General features: G+C 36.9%; 1 protein-coding gene across 4 annotated transcripts in view; it reads left to right on the top strand.

The window, feature by feature from the left end:
• GTF2A1 (general transcription factor IIA subunit 1) overlaps window positions 1-20,506 on the top strand; it is a 52,597-nt gene that overhangs the window by 17,724 nt on the left and 14,367 nt on the right. For 3 of the 4 annotated variants that reach the window (XM_036274573.1, XM_036274566.1, XM_036274591.1), the window contains exons 4-8: window positions 4,315-4,379; window positions 5,442-5,465; window positions 9,800-9,875; window positions 11,002-11,135; window positions 15,891-16,211. In XM_036274573.1, coding sequence (XP_036130466.1) covers window positions 4,315-4,379; window positions 5,442-5,465; window positions 9,800-9,875; window positions 11,002-11,135; window positions 15,891-16,211 — 620 coding nt within the window. The remainder of the gene's footprint in view (window positions 1-4,314; window positions 4,380-5,441; window positions 5,466-9,799; window positions 9,876-11,001; window positions 11,136-15,890; window positions 16,212-20,506) is intronic. The other variant, XM_036274582.1, reaches the window with a different exon arrangement.

Here is a 20,506-nt window from a genome sequence, read left to right as displayed (position 1 = left end):
TCACTACTTCTTGTTCCCAGGTTTCCTTGAGTCCTTAGGGTATATATTATTCAAATCTTTTATTTTTTATTTTTATTTATTTTTATTACAGATGTTTCTCCTTTTTCCCCGGTTGACATCCTCCTTCCTCCCCTCCCCCAGCATTGTTGTCTCTATCCATTGGTTATGTATACGTGCATATAAGTTCTTTGGTTTATCTCTTCCTTCTCCGCCTCCCCCCCTCCCCCCATGTGCCCCATCTCACTCTTCTGAGGTTTGTCAGTCAGTACCCTACTTCTATGTCTCTGGGTCTGTTTTGTTCGTTATATTATACAAATAAGTGAGATCATGTTATATTTGTTTTTCTCTGATTGGCTTATTTTGCTTAGCGTAATACTCCCCAGGTCCCTCCATGTCATCTCAAAGGATAAGAGATCTTTCTTTCATACAGCTGCATAGTATTCCATTGTGTACCACAGCTTTTATTATCCACTCAACTATTGATGGACACTTGGACTGTTTCCAGATCTTAGCAATTGTAAATAGTGCTGCTATGAACATTGGGGTACATATATTCTTTCTGATTGGTGTTTCAGGCTTCTTAGGATGTATTCCTAGAAGTGGGATCACTGGGTCAAATGGAAGTTCAATTTTTAATATTTTGAGGTAACACCATAGTGTTTACCATAGTGGCTGCACCAGTCTGCATTCCCACCAGCAGTGTACTGGAGTCCCCTTTTCTCCACAACCTCTCCAGCACTTGTTTGATGAATTGTTGATGGCAGCCATTCTGGCAGGTGTGAGGTGATACCTCATAGTCGTTTTAATTTGCATCTCTGATGATTAGTGATTATGACATTTTTTCATATGTCTCTTGGCTATTTGTATGTCCTTTTTTTTTTTATCATCCTTACCCGAGGACATTTTTCCATTCTTTGTTCAGATAGAGTGGGAGAGAGAGAGAGAAGCATCGACGTGAAAGGGACACATCGAGTGGTCGCCACCCGCACAACCAACCAGGGCCGGGGACAAACTGCAACCGAGGTACATGCCCTCAGCGGGAACCGAACCCGGGTCTCTCCGGACCGCAGGCCTACGCTCTAACCGCTGAGCCAAACCGGCCAGGGCTATTTGTATGTCCTTTTTGGAGACGTGTCTATTTAGCTCCTCTGCCCATTTTTAATTGGATTTTTTGTCTTCCTTTTGTTGAGATGTATGAGTATTCTATGTATTTTGGAGATTAACCCTTTATCTGATGTGTTGTTGGCTATTATGCTGTCCCATATAGTGGATTCCCTTTCCATTTTGATGGTTGTTTCTTTTGCTGTGCAGAAGCTTTTTAGTTTGATCTACCATTCATTAATTTTTTACTTTGTTTTTCTTGCCTTAGGTATAGATAGCATCAGTGAAAATTCTGCTGCATGTGATGTCTGAAATTTTGTTGCCTACTTTTTCTTCTAGGATTTTTATGGTTTCAGGAGTCAAATTTAAGTCTTTTATCCATTTTGAGATTATTTTTGTATATGATGTAAGTTGGTGATCTATCTTCATTTTTTTTTTCATGTAGCTGTCCAATTTTCCCGACACCATTTGTTAAAAGAGGCTGTCTTTACTCCATTGTATGCTCTTGCCATCTTTGTCAAATAATAATTGAATATAATGTTTGGAGTCAATTTCTGGGTTCTCTCTTCTGTTCCATTGATCCATATGCTTGTTCTTGTGCCAGTACCAGGCTGTTTTGATTACCGTGGCTTTGTAAATATAACCTGATATCTGGTATTGTTATCCCTCCTACTTTGTTCTTCTTTTTCAAGATTGCTTTGGCTATTCAGGGTCTTTTTCTGTTCCATATAAACTGTTGGAGTATTTGGTCTAGTTCCATGAAATATGTTGTTGGTATTTTAATGGGGATTGCATTGAATCTAGAGATTGCTTTGGGTAGTATGGACATTTTAATGATGTTAATTCTTCCAATCTATGAACCAAGGTATATGCTTCTACTTTTTTATATCTTCCTCTATTTCTTTTTTCAATGTCCTCTAGTTTTCTAAGAACAGGTCCTTTACTTTTTGATTAAATTTATTCCTAGGTATCTTAAGGTTTTGCTGCAATGGTAAATGGGATTTTTTCTTTCTGTGAGTTCATTATTGGTGTATAAGAATGTCATCGATTTCTTGATGTTAATTTTGTATCCTTCTACTTTGCCAAATTCATTTATTAAGTCTAGTAGATTTTTGATGGAGTCTTTAGGGTTTTCTGTGTACAATGTCATGTCAACTGCAAATAATGGCAGTTTCACTTCCTCCTTTCCAATTTGGATCCCTTTTATTTTTTCTTCATGTCTAATTGCTGTGGCTAAGATTTTCAGTACTATGTTAAATAAGAGTGGCGAAAGTGGGCATTTCTGTCTTGTTCCTATTAAGGGAATTGCTTTTAGTTTTTGCCCATTGAGTATGATATTGGCTGTAGGTTTTTCATATATTGCCTTTGTAATGTCAAGATATGGGCCCTCTATTCCCATATTGCTGAGTGTTTTTATCAGAAATGGGTGCTGGAATTTGCCAAATGCTTTTTCAGCATCTATTGACCTGATCCTATGGTTTTTTATCTTTCATTTTGTTTATGTGGTGTATCACATTTATTGATTTGCGAATATTGTACCAGCCTTGCATCCCTGGGATGACTCCTACTTAGTCATGGTGACTAATTTTTTTGATGTATTGCTGGATCCGATTTGTCAATATTTTGTTAAGGATTTTGGCATCTGTGTTTATCAGGTATATTGGCCTGTAGTTTTTTCTCTTTGTTGTGTCTTTATCTGGTTTTGGAATTAGAATTATGCTGGCCTCATAAAATGACTTTGGAAGTTTTCCTTCTTTTTTGGATTTTTTGGAATAGTTTGAGAAGAATGGGTATTAGATCTTCTTTGAGGGTTTGGTAAAACTCCCCTGGGAAGCCATCTGGGCCTCGGCTTTTGTTTTTTTGGGAGTTTCTTGATTGCATCTTCAATTTCCTTAGTTGTTATGGTCTGTTCACGTTTTCTGTCTCTTCCTGGTTCAGTTTTGGAAGACTGTGTTTCTAGAAATATGTCCATTTCACCTAGATTGTTCAATTTATTGGTGTACAATTGTACATGATTTTTTTGTATTTCTGTGGTGTCAGTTGTTATTTCTTTTTCATTTCTGATTTTGTTTATTTGGGTACTGTCTTTTTGTTTGTTGTTGAGTCTGGCTAAAGGTCCTTCAATCTTGTTTATCTTTTCAAAGTACCAGCTTTTTGTGTCATTGATCTTTTGAGTTGTTTTTTTCGTTTCTATGTCTTTTATTTCTACTCTGACCTTTACCGTTTCTTTCTCTCTACTTGCTCTAGATTTTCTTTTTGTTTACTTTCTAGTTCTTTAAGTTGTAAGGTTAGAAAGTCAATTAGAAATTTTTCTTGTTTCTGGAGGTATGCCTGTAATGCTACAAACTTCCCTCTCAGGACTGCTTTCACTGCCTCCCATAGATTTTGTGTTGTTGTGTGTTCATTTTCATTGGTTTCCAGGAATTTTAAAAATTTCTTCCTTGATCCCCTTGGTAACCCATTCGTTGTGTAATAATATGCTATTTAGCCTCCATATGTTTGAATGTTTTTGCTGTAATTGATTTCTAGCTTCATGCCATTTTGATCTGAGAAGATGCTTGATATGATTTCAGTCTTCTTGAACTTTTAGAAACATAGTTTGTGTCCTAACATGTGGTCTGTCTTTGAGAATGTCCTATGTGCACGTGAGAAGAAGGTGAATTCTGCAGTTTTTGGATATAATTCTCTGTAGCTATCCATTAAATCCATTTGATCTAGTGCATCATTTAGAGTCTCTGTTTCCCTGTTAATGTTTTGTCTAGAAGATCTATCCAGTGATGTCAGTGGGGTGTTGAAGTCCCCTGCTATGATTGTATTGCTGTTGATTGTTCCTTTGAAGTCCTACAGAAGTTTTTAAATGTATTTTGGTGCTCCTATGTTGGGTACACATATGTTTACCAAGGTTATATCCTTTTGTTGGATAGATCCTTTCAATATTATGTATTGGCCTTCTTTGTCTCTAGTTATGGCCTTCATTTTAAAGTCTATTTTATTCACATCTATTTTTGAATTGGTATTTTCCAGTAGACGTAGGTTTTATCAGGTTATTTACTATGGAAATTTTTAACATTCTGAGATATCAAATGGTTGAGTGTAGTTGAATGAAAAAAATGTCAAAAGCATGAAAAAAGTTTTCAGCGTTGTCTAGCATTTTTATGATTATGAAATGGCCTCATGGTACCTTATTTACATGTGTGTTTGTGTTTTTAATAGCTGCAGCGCCACAAGTTATTGTTCCTGATTCTAAACTGATACAGCATATGAATGCATCAAACATGGTAAGTTTCAATCCATAGCACTGTGTTTGGCTTATGCTAACTGAAATTGTGATTATTCTAGGTAGATTGTGTATTGGCAAAGTTTTTTCAAGGCTTGATCAAAATGGCTGTTTTATTTGGTTTCCTAAATATTGGATTTAGAAGCACATTGAGGTTCATAGAATCATGCAATTTTCTGTTGAAAATGCAAAAAGAATGATACTTTTAGGGAGCTATTTCAGTCCCCATTATTTTTGGAAAGGAAGTTTAGAGGACCTACCAAACATGTTATGCCAAGTATAGTTCATTTGCAAAAGATTCATTATTAAGAGCCATTAATTGTAAGAGGTCAGAAATGCTAAGAATTAAAAACTTTAACAAAATGATTATGGTACTTCAAGATAGCTAATTTTTTTTTTTTTTTTTTTTAATCCTCACCCGAGGACATTTTTTGTTCAGACAGAGCGGGAGGGAGAGAGAGGAAGAGAGAGAGAGAGAAACATCGATGTGAAGGGACACATCGAGTGGTTGCCACCCGCACAACCAACCAGGGCCGGGGACAAACTGCAACCGAAGTACGTGCCCTTAGCGGGAACCGAGCCCTGGTCTCTCTGTACCGCAGGCCGACGCTCTAACCGCTGAGCCAAACCGGCCAGGGCGCTATTTTTAATATCAGGCATTTTTTAAAATTTGCCAAGATTTAAAGATAGCATAGCCTAATAAGTTTTATTACAATATCTAAATTGCTACTTTAAAATGCATTTTAACCAGTTGCATTTATTATACATTAGACTTTATATATTTCTAAGGGATATCCACTGAACTTCAAAGGCAGACAAGTTTTCCAATTTTACTTAGGGCATATAATGTTTTTCATCTAGTGTATTATAGTATAACAGTAAAATGAAAATATCCCTTCATATCCTTAGAAAATCTTTACCTATATTCTTAAAGATTTTAAAAAATAAAGTAATATAGTAGAATAGTTGTTCTAGCACTTTTTTATAAATAGCTTTTTTTTGTGCTGTTTAAAATACATGTAGACTGTTAGTGGTGTTTCAACTCTGATATTTTATTCTGCAGTTCAGCCAAATCTTTGATTTAAAGGTAAGAATCACTGTTGTTTGTTTTTTAAATGTTTTTATTAATTTTTAGAGAGAAGAAGGGAGAAGGAGAGATAGATAGAAACATCAGTGAGAGAGAAAGATTGATCAGCTGCCCCCCTCTTGCCCCTTGCTCCCCACCGGGAATGGAGCCTGCAACCCAGGCATGTGCCCTGACCAGGAATTAGACCAGAAACCTTTCAGTGCATGGGTTGGTAATCTACTGAGCCACAACAGCTGGGCAAGAATCTTTTTTTTTTTTTTAAATTCTCACCCGAGGATATTTTTCTATTTATCTTTGGATAGAGTGGGAGAGAGGGAGGGAGGGAGGGAGGGATCGGAGGGAGAGGGGAAAAGTGGGGGGAGGGGGGAGAGAGAGAGAGACAGACAGACAGACACATTGACATGAAAGAGGCATATACATCATCAACGGGTTGCATCCCGCATGACTCTGACCAGGGCGGGGGATGAGCTGCATTCGAGACACGTGCCCTTGACTGGACTCGAACCCACAACTCATTGGTCCGAGGGCTGACTTTCTAACCATTGAGCCAAACTGGTCAGGGGGGAAATCGTCATTTTTAAAAAGATCTCTTAGCATAGTGCTAGCAATGAAATTGTTTTTTCAGATCCAGTTTTGTTTTGTTTTCTTTTTGAAGCGGTATTTAAAAACAAACACTCCTATTTGGTAAGTGATGAGTAGTGAACCTCAAAGCTCATTTGTTATTTATAAGCCATATTGGAAGCAGGGCTCACCTACTAGACAAATGACTTCTTTATGTATACCGGCCTTACAAATGCATAACTTGGCAGAATTGACCATTTTGCATTGTAGTGGAAATTGAAATTTGAAAATTCTCAAAAAATCGGGCTTCTCTATTTGGGCTTTCAGTTCAAGTTGCTGGATTCAATTCTTTTATATGAAAATCACAAAATATCCCTAGTATTTCTCACAAGAACTTTTATTCAAAAATAACTTTATTTCAAGTCTAAGGCCCCACATTTCTTTTTTTAAATTCTCACTTGAGGATATTTTTCCATTTATTTTCAGATAGAATGGGAGGGAGGGGTAGAGACAGAGAGAGAAACACTGATGTGAGAGGAACACATGAGTTGGTTGCCTCCCACACGACCCCGATCAGAGCCAGGGACCAAAGGTACGTGCCCTTGACTGGAATCAAACCCAGGACTCTGGTCCATGTGCCGATGCTCTAACCACTGAGGCAAACTGATCAGGGCCCACATTTCTCTTTAACCTTCACCCTTAAAACTAAAACTCTCAATGTGGGATTCATATTGCAGTTGGTAATATTGAGACTGTTTTCTAGAGAATAACTTGTGTAATTTCAAACAAGTTTGGTAAAATCACTTGCAATGGGCCCATCTAATTTTGAAGAATTTTAAGTATTGTGGGAGAGAATGTGTTTAAAGAGACCTAGGTAAAATTAATGGCCTATCTTACTGATTTGTTATATATCCCCTTGATTCTAAAGGGCATGCATATTTATAGACCAGAAATTTGAATCAAAATGTATTAGCATTTATGTGTATTTCAGCATTTTACTTGATGGTTTCAGTGTTTGTTGTATATATTTTGCATGTTCTGAAACATCAGTTTAAGCTGTTTACCAATAAAAGGTTTCTTGAGTTTTTATTTGCGTTACTATTTCTGATTTAAAGATATCCATTAAAACAGTTTTGATTTTTTAAATAGCTCTGTATGCTTTGGAAATGAATAAAAATCATGTAATTTTATAAGTATATGAGATAGTGATATTAGGTAGAAGGCTATTTCAGGGAGGAAAACAGTACTTTATATTCAACCAGTTTTGCAAGTTTTTTTAATTAAATGATTGCTTTAATGCATTATTTATGGTAGGGCTGTTTCATAAAATACAAGGAGACATTTCCAGTAAACATTAGTAAAACATGGTTTCTGTATGGTACGTCACTCAACAGGTATTAATAGTAACTTGAATGTATAGAGGTTGTGTGCACAAGGCGACTGTCATTTGCTATATGGAAACTACTGTGTTAGTTTGCTTGTGAAGGGAGATATGTTAATCTTATAAAATATGAATTATAGGCAATTACTGTTTCTAGATAATATTTCTCAATAATAAGTGGTTGTTAATAAATTCCTAAAATATACATTACCTTTCATTTGCCTATACAGGCTAGATTTATTTGAAATTGGGTAGTTGAATATCCTGCATTTCATAAAGAGAGCCTGGAGGGCTATAGTTGGATTCTGGGCACTAGTGAGAATTTCATACTCAAGAAGTCAAAATTACTTAGGCCTGTCAAGTGACAACAACAAACATATTTTCTTGGAAAGCTGTACCTAGAGCCTAGACTAGATAGTAGTGTATCATTAATCTACTTGAGTATAATTTTCCAAGTTTTGTTTACCTCTGTGTTGGCATCTCCTAGGCACAGTTATATTTATTTCTTGAAGCTTATTTAAGTAGGGGTGTTTCTAAAAAAATGTACAGATTAGATTGAGTATATGAAGGCTTGATGCCTTAAAAAACATTGAGGGGAGGAGGGGAACCATCACCTATATATAGTTATAGTGAGATACATGAAAATACTTTGAGCACAGAATTAAAAAACACTAAGTCTGTGGTGTGATTCTTTTGGAGGAAGGCGAGAAGTCTCCAGGATAAACAGTAAATTTATCCTGAATTTAAAGAAATTCAGAGTATGATCTCATATTTATTATTTTTTCCAATCCTCACCCAAGGACATTTTTTTTTCTATTTATCTTCAGATAGAGTGGGAGGGAGGGAGAGAAAGAAAGAGCAACATAGACGTGAGAGGGACACATTGACTGGTTGCCTCCCGCACAACTCCTACCAGGGCCTGGGGGCGAACCACAGCCGAGGTTCGTGATTCATTGGTCCACAGGCTGATGCTCTAACTATTGAGCCAAACCGGCTAGGGCTATACTTATTACTATTTATTTATTTATTTTTTTTAATCCTCACCCGAGGACATTTTTCGATATTTTGTTCAGATAGAGTGAGAGTGAGAGAGAGAGAGAGAGAGAAACATCGACGTGAAAGCGACACATCGAGTGGCTGCCACCCACACGACCCAACCAGGGCTGGGGACAAACTGCAACCAAGGTACGTGCCCTTAGCGGGAACCGAACCCGGGTCTCTCCGGACCGCAGGCCGACGCTCTAACCGCTGAGCCAAACCAGCCAGGGCGTATACTTTTATTTTTAATCCTCACTTGAGGATATGGTTTTATTGGTTTTTAGAGAGAGAGGAAGGGAGAGAGGGAGAAAGATCGATATGAAAGAGAAACATCAATCTGTTGCCTCCCATATGTGTGCCGACCAGGGATCAAACACAGGGCTAGTGCACAGAAGCCTAGATATGTGCCCTGACTGGGAATCACACCCGCAACATTTTAGCCAACTCTGCTACCTGGCCAGGGTCCCTGTATATTTTTATAACTGAAATGTAAGAAACTTACTCTATTTTAAAATGTAGAAATTCAAGTTTGTGAGTTTTTTAGAAAGATTTTTGTTTTAATAAAAACTATTAATGTGTTTTACCTAGATATGATGCCAGTGTTGTCACCTTATGGCATCTTAGAATTGCCAGCTATATATGTATTTTTTTATGTTTATTTTTTTTTTCTTTATTGATTTTTTTTAGAGAGGAAGAGAGAGAGAGAAACATCGATGAAAGGGAACATCAATTGGCTGCCTCCTGCATGCTCCCCACTGGGGATTTGGCCCACAACCTGGGCATGTGCCCTGACTGGGAATCGAGCCAGCGACCTCTTGGTGCACGGGTTGACACTCAACCACTGAGCCACACCAGCCAGGCTTGCCAGCTATATTCAAAGTGCAGTCTTCCGATACAAGGTTTTTTATAGAGACCTGTTGATTCTAGTATAAGTTAAATACTAAAATTTCTAAAATAAAGATATTTACACCTTTGCCTCAAGTAAATTAATTTGTAATAAGATTTTGGGAGTAAGAAATCAGAGTAGGGAAGGAAATAATGGAATGCATATTTTATATATACAACATTATTAGTGTTGGTGAGGGTTTTTGTTTTTGTTTTTTAGAGCACATTCTCCAGGTAGAAACAAAACAATTATTCTACTTAATTACTTGAAATAATTAGGTAGAACATTTAGGCTAGGTGGTCTTTATCATGCCACTTTATAAAATGGAATTTAGTCTTATTGTTAGAACTTTTCATTTTAATAAATACTAAACAATAAACTTCAAATACTGCTAAAATACGCCAGAGTTAAACTGAGGTCCTGTTATGCATAGGTGGCTTTGATTTTTTTTTTCCTTTGTTTTTTCAGAGTGCTGCTGCTACGGCGGCTACCTTGGCACTCCCTGCAGGTGTGACTCCTGTTCAACAGATACTAACAAATTCAGGTAATTAGAAATAGTGTGTATATATATGAGAAAATTGTACCATGTAGTCTTTGTTTTATCTTCATTGAAAGACTGAAAATCTTATTTCTTTTACCATTTGGCTCAGGTTATTAAAACAAGTTTATTCAAGGGCTAGAGCATATAAACTGTAATTACTGCTGAGGATGCAGTAGGGAAGATGAGAATTATACTTGAGCTTTTGATCCATGAATGAGAATTCTATTATTGAATGAAGTATGATTGTATAGAAGTGCGTATGTATTTAGTTTTTTGATAAACACATTTTATCCTGCCAAATAAGTTAAAACTTGAGTCATTAGAATTGATTTGTGATATCAGACTAGTCACTTAATTCTTACAGTATCTTAAGAGCAAGTTTATTGCTTTCTATTTTATATAATATTTCTGTGTAGACTGACAAAATTTACTGTGATTTTTGGCATATTAATATTTGAAGAATTTACATGGATTGTGAGTATATTCGCTATAATCATAATTACATAATTTTTTGTTATTTTGTTAATTTCTAAATTTGTGAAGAGCAAACCAGGGGCTTATCTTGCTTCATATGTTAATAAAATATAATTGTTCACTTTTTAATTAATTCAAGATTCTGGGTCATTTAAAACAAACATATACGAGGGATTCAGTTCTATATGTATAAGCCAGTAATATAATTAATGTTATGTAGCAATGATAATTGATTCAGCAAACTTTTATTGTTTTTAAACAGTTTTGAAGCTAAGTACTACGGTGTTTTGGTTCAAAATATTAATGAACTATTATACTTTTATTTCTTTAAAACTTTAGAAATGAATAGCCCCTGAAATGTCTGGTCTGATATATGCTCTCTCATGATTCCTAACATGTTAACAAAGATAATGTAAGCTTTTAATCAACTCTCATAATCTGTTGTTAAAACTTAGTTGGAAAACAGCTTTGTAAGAATGATAAATAAGGAAAATATTGAATGTGGATGGAAGTCAGAGAAGTTATGGATTATAGTTTACTATATGGATGATAGCCCTTTTTGACTTGATCATTTCTAGGGCCTTTGGTGGTTAGACATTCATTATGAATTCATTTATTTGAGATGGTAACTTGGAACACATACTTTTTGCTTTAGGCCAGCTTCTTCAAGTGGTCAGAGCAGCCAACAGTGCTCAGTATATCTTTCAACCTCAGCAGTCCGTGGTTCTACAGCAACAGGTTATACCACAAATGCAACCTGGTGGAGTACAGGCTCCTGTTATACAACAGGTAAAAGAATTTTAAGTTATGATCAGCATGGGATTCTTTTTTCTTCTTCTGTATGAATTCTCTGAGTGGTTCCCTTCTCTCTCTCTTTCTTTTTATGGCTTTATCTACACACATTCTTAGACTCTTCTCCAGTACTACACACCCTGTCATTCTAAATTCAGGTATAACTCAAAGCTTAATTTATATTCAGTATGTTTAAGTTTAAATTGATGTTATATCCTTGCTCACTACTCTCTATCCAGCCTCCTAAGCTAGTGATTCAGCATTCATTCAACAAGCATTTGCTGTGGGTATATATTAGAATTTCTGTAAGGGACTAGAGATTTAGGAGTGAACAAGACAGGCATGAATCTAGTTTCATGATACTTAATATATTTTCTGGAAGGGGATGTATGGAATACTCCCTTTCCTTTAACCTCCAGTATCCAAAGTAGCAGGAAGTACTACTACTAGTTCTTCAGAGTTTCTTTTCAGACTGCAGTTTTAACATAGTTACAGTTTCTTAATATGTTTAAAACTGGTTTTCTCAGACTCTTGTTATTTCCTTAGCTCATGCTTTCATAATTTCACACATAAAATACTGTATATCCTCTTACTAGTCATTTTTCTAAAAACAATCTTCAAGTGTTTTAATGACTTTCCATTGCCTGTTGGAAAAAGTCCACACTCTTCAGCCTGGTTTACAAGATTTTTTTGCTATCTTATTTTTTTTATCTCTTCAGGTTTAATTTTTGCTATACTTCCAGTTGTTACCTGCTTCAGCTGCTGTTTAGATCAAAGTTAATAAATCACCTACGTGTGTGCTGGTATTACTGTGAGGACAAAGGGGACAGAAAAGTGGCTATTTTCTTGAGGAAGTTAGGTACAGTCGGCCCTTGTTTTATCGCGGTTACTCAGTTCCAGACTCTACTGCGATAAGTGAATTTTCGCGAAGTAGGATTCTTTATTTATATACAGTCCTCCCTTGCCACTTTCTGCTTGGACTTTTGCGGCTTCACTCTATCACGGTTTTTTCAAATGTAGTATATAGTTTTTGAAAAAACCACGACAGAGTGAAGCCACGAAAGTCAAAGCGAAAGTGGCAGACAATAAACACACAATGTCAGTATAATTGTACGACGATAGAGGTAAAATCAGAGGAGGAGTATTAAATCCATCCTATTTATAGCTTTCCAAAATGTCCTGCTGTTATTTCTGGGTTCCACTTGATGTTCTTCTTCCATTTAGGATGCTCCCTTAGGCCTTCCTTCTAGCAATGTCCTCCACTCCCAGCAAACAAACAAAGCAAACAGAAAAGCCTGGCTAATCTCCCAAAGCACAAATAGAGACTGAAGTATTACCTAGTAAGAAGGTTTCCCTGACCATGCCTTGATCCCCGAGTTGAATTTAAATAATCTGTCCACTGTTCTCATAGCACCATATCATACTTCTATTACATCTTCTATCTTTTTGAATTATTTCTTTTGTCTGTTGCACCACTAATCTTGTAAACTTCTTAAGGGAAATACTATCTCTTTTTTTTTCTTTGCATTCCTTGAACCTAACGGCAAGTAATTACCATTCAGTACTTTTTATTTATCACTATGCATTATCTTTTTTTTTTTACTCATTAAGTATAGTTACAAGTATGTTAATTTATAACATATAATTAATATTTAGTAATATGTACTTTTTAAGTTGTGGTTTACTTTAGAATCCTAGAATGCAGAATTTGGAACTTTACAAATTATCTCATCTGGTGGTTCTTAGCTGTGGTTGCATGATTAGAATCATCTGGAGAGCTTTAAATAAGATGAAAAGATTTAATTTTACTCCAGTTAAGTCAGAGTATTAGGAGTGGAGCCTATATATCAGTATTTTTTAAGGTACCAGGGTTGAAAGCCATTGATCCTAGTCTAATAGCAAGGTGACTAAAGCCAAGAGAAGTTTAGGAAACAGCTTGCGTCTGCTATATCTATACCTGTGACCTTATATAATACTAAAACTCAGAAGTTCTGATTTTCAGTGCAAGGTTCTTCATACAGAGGCATTGTAGCATCATAAAAAGAACAGAAGTAGAAAGCCTAGGTTTACATTTTGCCTTTTGGTGACTAAAAACTTAGAAAGTTATTAAACCTCTCCATACATCAAGAAAAGATACTACTAACTTGTGTAACTCTTGGCCTGGAATCTGGCGTATACATAGCAAGTGCTTAACAAATTTTTTTTTTTCCTTAGAAATTTGAATTGTAAAATGGAAATTTAGTAGATCAGTACATTAGTTAAACATTTCTGTCTGCTTTTTTTTTTTTTAAATCTTTATTGTTGAATGTAGAATGTATTACAGATGTTCCACATTTTTCCCCCATTGACCCCCTCCTGCCTTTTCCCACACTATTGTCTGTGTCCATTGGTTATGCATATAAGTTCTTTGGTTTATTTCTTCCCACCCCCCCAACCCCTTTCCCTTTGAGGTTTGTCAGTCTAGCAATGAATGTGTACTTCTTAATCCCTTCACCTTTTTCACCCATTCCCCCAACCCCCCTCCCATCTGGCAACCAACAAAATGTTCTCTGTAACTATGAGAATGTTTCTGTTCTGCCTGTTCATTTTGTTTGTAGATTCCATTGTCGATAGATATATATTCATCGCCATTTTATTTGTTCATATATTTTATCTTTTTCTTCAAAAAGACCCTTCATCATTTCATATAATAACGGTTTGGTGGTGATGAACTCCTTTGACTTTTTCTTGTCTGGGAAAGTCTTTATATGGCCATCGATTCTAAATGACAGCTTTGCAGGATAGAGTAATCTTGTTTGTAGGTTCTTGGTTTTCATCACTCTGAATATTTCTTGCCACTCCCTTCTGGCCTGCAAAGTTTCTTTTGAGAAATCAGCTGACAGCCTTATGGGAACTCCCTTGTAGGTAACTAGCTGCCTTTCTCTTGCTGCTTTTAAGATTCTCTCTTTGTCTTGAACCTTTTGCATTTTGATGATGATGTGTCTTGGTGTGGGCCTCTTGGGGTTCATCTTGTTTGGACTCTCTGTGCTTCCTGGACTTGGAAAGTTTTCTGCCATTATTGTTTCAAACAGGTTTTCAATTTCTTGTTCTCTCTCTTCTCCTTCTGGCACCCCCAAGATGCGAATGTTGGCACGCTTGAAGTTGTCCTAGAGGCTCCTTACACTATCCTCATTTTTTTGGATTTCTTTTTCTTTTTGCTGTTCTGATTGGGCATTTTTTGTTTCCTTGGATTCCAAATCAATGGTTTGCTCCTTGGATTTATGCACTCTATTATTGAAGCTGTGTAAGTTATTCTTTATTTCAGTTAAAGCCTCCTTCGTTTCTAACTGTGCATCGAAAATTTCTGACTGGTCCTTTTTAATGCTCTTGAGGCCCTCACTGAGTTCACTGAGCATCTTTATAAGCAGTTATTTTGAACTCAGCATCTGTTAGGTTGCTTATCTCCATTTCGCTTAGTTCTTTTCTTGGGGTTTTGTTCCATTCTTTCATTTGGGACCTCTTTCTTTGTCTCCTCATTTTGGCTGCCTCCCTGTGTTTGTTTCTGTGTATTACTTAATGAGAGGTATGGGGCTATCTGATTGTTTGAAAGAATTTAGGAAAACCTGAAGCAGGATCCAAGACAGGCCAATCCTATGGTTAAGCAACTGGCAAAAGCTTGGGTGGACCTGAAAGTTGGGTGGGGCGGGGTCTCAGGGAGTCAGCAGGGCGGGGCTACCAGTGTGAGCCAGGTTGCTGGAGTCCCAGATATGGGGACTGTCTGCCGCCCCAAAGGAACAAAGGCCTCTGACTGCACGTTTGTCCCGGAGAAAGCCCCCTTTCCAGCCCTCGCTCCAGTGCCAAACAGCTCAGTTCTTCCCTGTATGTCTCTGGCGCCCCTGGAGCTGCCTCCCGTCCAAGCTTAGAGGGAATGAGTTCAATATGTTCGTGCGCGGGCCCTTTAAGGAGCTGCCTGGGGCTCCAGCCGCCTCAGCTTCCCTGAGCCTCAGTTCCTGCTGGTTTTTCCAGCCAGAAGTTATGGGGATTCTCTTCCTGGCACTGGAACCCTGCGTGGGGCATCTGGTGTGGGACGGGGACCCCTCAGTCCTCAGGAAGGACCTTCCCAGCCGAGGTATCCTCCTGATTTTTATCCGCCACACGTGGGTGTGGGACCAGCCCGTCTCACCGCCGTCTGTTGCCGCCCCTCGTGCCTCCGCCCTTCCTACTAGTCTCCATGCAGCTTTTTTTTTTTTTTTTATCCTCACCCGAGGACATTTTTCCATTTTTTGTTCAGATAGAGTGGGAGGGAGAGAGAGGAAGAGAGAGAGAGAGAGAGAAACATCGACGTGAAGGGACACATCGAGTGGCTGCCACCCGCACAACCAACCAGGGCCGGGGACGAACTGCAACCGAAGTACGTGCCCTCAGTGGGAACCGAACCCGGGTCTCTCTGGACCACAGGCCGACGCTCCATGCAGCTTCTTTAATTCCGTAGTTGTAGGACTTCCATCTAGCTTGATTTCAGGCGGTTGTGAATGGTGGTTGTTCTGTAGTTTAGTTGTAACTTGGATGTGGTTGTGGGAGGACGCGATACTGCGCTTACCTACACCACCATCTTGACCGGAAGTCTTGCTTTGGTAGTTTTAACTGTGTATGAGATATGGCCATTTTTGGTGTTTGTTCAGCATTTGGGCCTATTTTTCTATACCAAGTAATGAAACTGAGGTATTTGATCCTTTTAACCAGTTCCTAATATTTGGTTTTCTTTTGCCTTAGGTACTGGCCCCTCTTCCTGGAGGGATTTCGCCACAGACAGGTGTCATTATCCAGCCTCAGCAAATCTTATTTACAGGAAATAAGACTCAAGTTATACCTACAACTGTGGCGGCACCTACACCAGCACAAGCACAGATCACTGCAACTGGCCAACAGCAGCCGCAGGCCCAGCCTGCTCAACAACAGGCTCCGTTGGTGTTACAAGTGGATGGAACTGGGGATACATCATCCGAAGAAGATGAAGATGAAGAGGAAGACTATGATGATGATGAGGAAGAAGACAAAGAGAAAGATGGAGCTGAAGATGGGCAGGTAGAAGAGGTAAGTTTTTAGTAAAAGACTTGAAATGAGAATGTACTGAATCATTTTTTTCTTTAACTTGGTGCCAAACTTGAATTCTATCCTATTTTCTCAGAGGTGGTTAGGGTACTGTATAACATAGGGTTTTAAATATAGAGTTAGGTTGTTCTAACTTAATAAATATTCTAGATTATTCTGGTTGCATTGTTCATATAGCTGTTAATACAAAGGAATGTATACCAAATTAAGTTGTATCTGATAAGGTGATGGCGACAGTGCAAGTAATTCTAATTCTTTGGTTTATACATTCATGATTAGGTTTAAACATAAGACATTGGTAGAACAGATGGATGTGATTAATCTTTTGCTTCAATAATTAAAGGGATGGCAACATTTGGGAAGAGAGGAAACTTGAGAAAAAAGCTAAATGTGACATATTTTTCAGAACCTTTGGTCCATATTACATAACATTTCCTTCGGTAACCTAATCTACTCTTAGTGTCTATCCTCAGTTGAATGTCCTTTCTTATTTATCTTTAGTTATACATTAGAAGCACATAAATCTTTGTTTTCCTCAGTGTTCCAGCTTAGTTACTTGTGTTCAAGATATTTGTCTTACCACAATTTTAATTGTTAACTGTCTTCTGCAGCCTCAGATATAATCTTGCTTATCTCAATACAAAATTCTTCAGTTATCTAAGTAATATTTTTTTAAATAACTACTTTTTTATTGAATAGATACAAATGAATTAAAAATATTTTAAAATATAAGCACCTGTGTCACATCCAGTTAAAAAATCTTATTAATCAAAGTCCCCTGGGTGCCTCTCCCCAGTCTTCTTCCTCCTTTCATCAGAGTAATCGTGCTCATGATTTTGTGTTGATATAATTAACTTTTCTTATATTTTACCATATGCACTTACATTCTTAAATAGCATATTGTTTAGTTTTGCATACACATTTATAACATAAATGGAATAAGAATATATTCTTCTGAAAATGTTGCCCCCCTCCCCAGTTCATTTAAGTTGTTTCATATGCTATAATTATTTGCTCTTATGAAATCTCCACAATTTGTTTATCCATTCTTCTGATGTAATGGGCATTAGGGTTGTGTTTACTTGTTTACTGTTATAGTTTTAAAATATTCTAGTATGTGTTATCTCGGGACACATGTGCAATCGGCCCTAATTTATTGCGATTAATCAGTTCCGGACTCTACTGCGATAAATGAATTTCCACGAAGTAGGATTCTTTATTTATAAATCGAATATTTTCATAGAGCATAGAAAACCTGTTTTCAACCTTCTAAATACGTTTTTTAACATTATTAGAGCCCTATAGACATGAAATAACACCCTTTAGTCACCATTACACTCGTATTACCCAATATATTAGATAAAATAAGAGAAAATAAGACATACTAGATGTTACAAATATATTATTATTATTATTGTACATTTAATTACACACACACACACAGATCTTACAACCACTAACCTATGAAAATAGTGCAACTTGTTTGGTGATGAAGCCATGAAGATGAAGAGATGTACTGCACAGCAAAGAAGAGCAAGGTTACTGCTCCTCTGAAGGCACGGCCTCAGTAGGAGAGTCTTCAGGTGGTGCAATATCTTCAGCAGGTGTGTCATCGTCTTGTCCACTGAAGGATTACTAGGAGTAGGCAGTGGGTGTCTGGGTGTATGGCTGAAGAACATCGTGATAGGCAGTTGCTGGTGCTGTCTTTTCATATGCTTGAGGAAGCTTTTGTAGGGTTCTGTTGGGCCATTAGGTGCATTCCAGAACCGCAATGCACCTAATGGCCCAGGGTGTATAATACAGGGGTGTATAATTGACTTAGACAATCGAGCATGCACTGTATCATTTTCACTGTCTTGATCAACTTTTTAAAAAGTCAAAGCACGGAGTGGCGAGGGATGACTGTGCAAGAGTTATCTAAGTGTTATACCTAAACCCTGAATTGCTGGATACTAAGGCATGCACATCTTCAACTTTACAATAAAATTCCAACTGTTATACTAATAACACTCCTGCCATTCTTTATATAATGGTGCATATGTCTACATGTCTTCATCATACTTGCTATTGTCAGACTTCTTATTTTGCCAGTATGGTAGGTAGAAAATGGTGTCTTTCTTTTTTCTTCTCTTCTCTTTTATTTCTTTTTGATTAATCCTCACCCAACAATATTTTTTTTTTTTTTACAGAGAGTGGGAGGGAGAGAGAGAGAGAAACATTGATGTGAGAGACACATCAACTGGTTGCCTCTCTGACAGAACTGGGGGTGGAACCTGCACGGGCCAATACTCTAACCCCTGAACCACACTGGCTAGGGCTCATTTTGGTTTTAATTTGCATTGTTTGATTACCAATAAGGTTTAACTTTTTTTATTCTTTCTTGTGTTATTTGTAGACAGTCAAATCAAGTATGAAAAATGACATTTTTCTTGCCTTGTTGGCTAAGCCCACCAGAATAGTATTTTTTAGAATTGGTAATTGCAGGTACCCTTATTTTCGTCTTAAAAGGATTCTTTCTTTGGTTTACTCTTAAGTATAATGTTTACTATAGGTTTTTATGGATATCCTTTATCAAGTTAAGGAAGTTTCCTTCTGTTTTAATTAAGAGCTTTGCTTTGTTTTCTAAACTATAAACAATGGTTGAATATTAAACACTTTCTGCAACTATTAGGTAGTCATATGATTTCTTATTCATAATCTGTTATTTATGATGAATTATATTCATTATTTTTCTATTTTGTATTCCTGGGATAACATAACTTGATCATTACATATTATTTATGAATTGTTGAATTTCCTTTGTTGAGGACTTTTGCAAGTGTAGTCATGAATGATACAATCTGTGATTTTCTGTTCTCATACACTTTTTACCAGGTTTTCAGGTTTATGGTAGCCTTATATAATGAATTTTGGGGAGTCCTCTCTCTACCTTGGACTCTTTTTTTTTTTAATCCTCACCCGAGGACATTTTTTGTTCAGACAGGGCGGGAGGGAGAGAGAAACATTGACATGAAAGGGACACATCAAGTAGCTGCCACCCACACGACCCAACCAGGGCCGGGGCAAACTGCAACTGAGGTACATGCCCTTAGCGGGAACCAAACCCAAGTCTCTCTGGACCACAGGCTGACGCTCTAACTGCTGAGCCAAACTGGCCAGGGCTCTACCTTGGACTCTTAAAAAGAGATACACACAGACATACATTTAATTCTTCTGTGAATATTTGTTAAAATATGCTGCTAAAACTATCCGGTTCTAGTAGTAATCTTTATTCAAGTGTTCTGGTTTTGTTTTTGTTTTGAGACAGTTTGGGTAAGTGATACAGGCATAACTTAGAGATATTTCGGGTTTGGTTCCAGACCACTGCAATAAAGTGAGTATCACAATAAAGGGAATCCTAATGTTTTTTGCTGGTGGAGGGTCTTTCCTTTGATTTGTAGAAAACAAAACATCTGTAGAAAGCATAATAAAGTGAAGCTTGATAAAACAAGGTATGCAAGTATTTTTCTGAGTTTATATTTCTCTAAATTTTTAATTGATTAACATAAAGTTAATGATGATACTTTCTTTTTGATGTCAGAATTCATTTGTAGTCATTTCCTTTTCTCATTCCTAATAATATCTGTGCTTTCTTGCCCCTTTTTTCTTTTTCAATATGCCAGAGGTATGTTGATTGTATTAATGTTTTCAAAGAGTCAACTTTTAGGTTTGTTTATTCTCTCTAGTGTGTTTTTTTCTATTCTGTTCATTTCTGTTCTGACTTCATTATTTTATTTGTGTGTGCTTCCAATGTATTTGAAAAGAATGTGTTTTCTGCCATTGTTTTGTCTTCTATATATGTCTGTTTTAGATTGTCAGTATTTGGGGGGTATTCTATATCCTTATTGATATTATTTCTGTGCTTGCTCCATCATTGATTACTAAGTGAGAGATATGTTCAAACCTCCTACTATGATGGTGGATTTATTTCTTGTTTTTCTGTCCTATTTGCTTTTTTATATCTTGAGCCTAAAAATGGGTGCACATAAGCTTAAAATTTACTTTCCCAGTGAGTTGAACCATTTATTATTACTTAGTATCCTGCTTTATCTCCAGTAATTTTGTGTGTGTGTGTGTGTTGGGGGTGGGAGAAGCAAAAAGTCTATTTTATGTCATATGGGGCCATACCAGCTTTATTTCAGTTAGAATTTGCCTGGTATATTTCTTTCATTATTTCACTTTTAAACTTTTTATATAATTAAGCTTTTGATGTATCTTTTTTTATATGGAATACTGCT

The sequence above is a fragment of the Molossus molossus genome, unplaced genomic scaffold (genome assembly GCF_014108415.1).
Source record: "Molossus molossus isolate mMolMol1 unplaced genomic scaffold, mMolMol1.p scaffold_m16_p_1, whole genome shotgun sequence".
NCBI classification, from domain to species: domain Eukaryota; kingdom Metazoa; phylum Chordata; class Mammalia; order Chiroptera; family Molossidae; genus Molossus; species Molossus molossus.
Note: the sequence above shows the minus strand (reverse complement) of the source record. Positions and strands in the feature narration are given on the sequence as shown.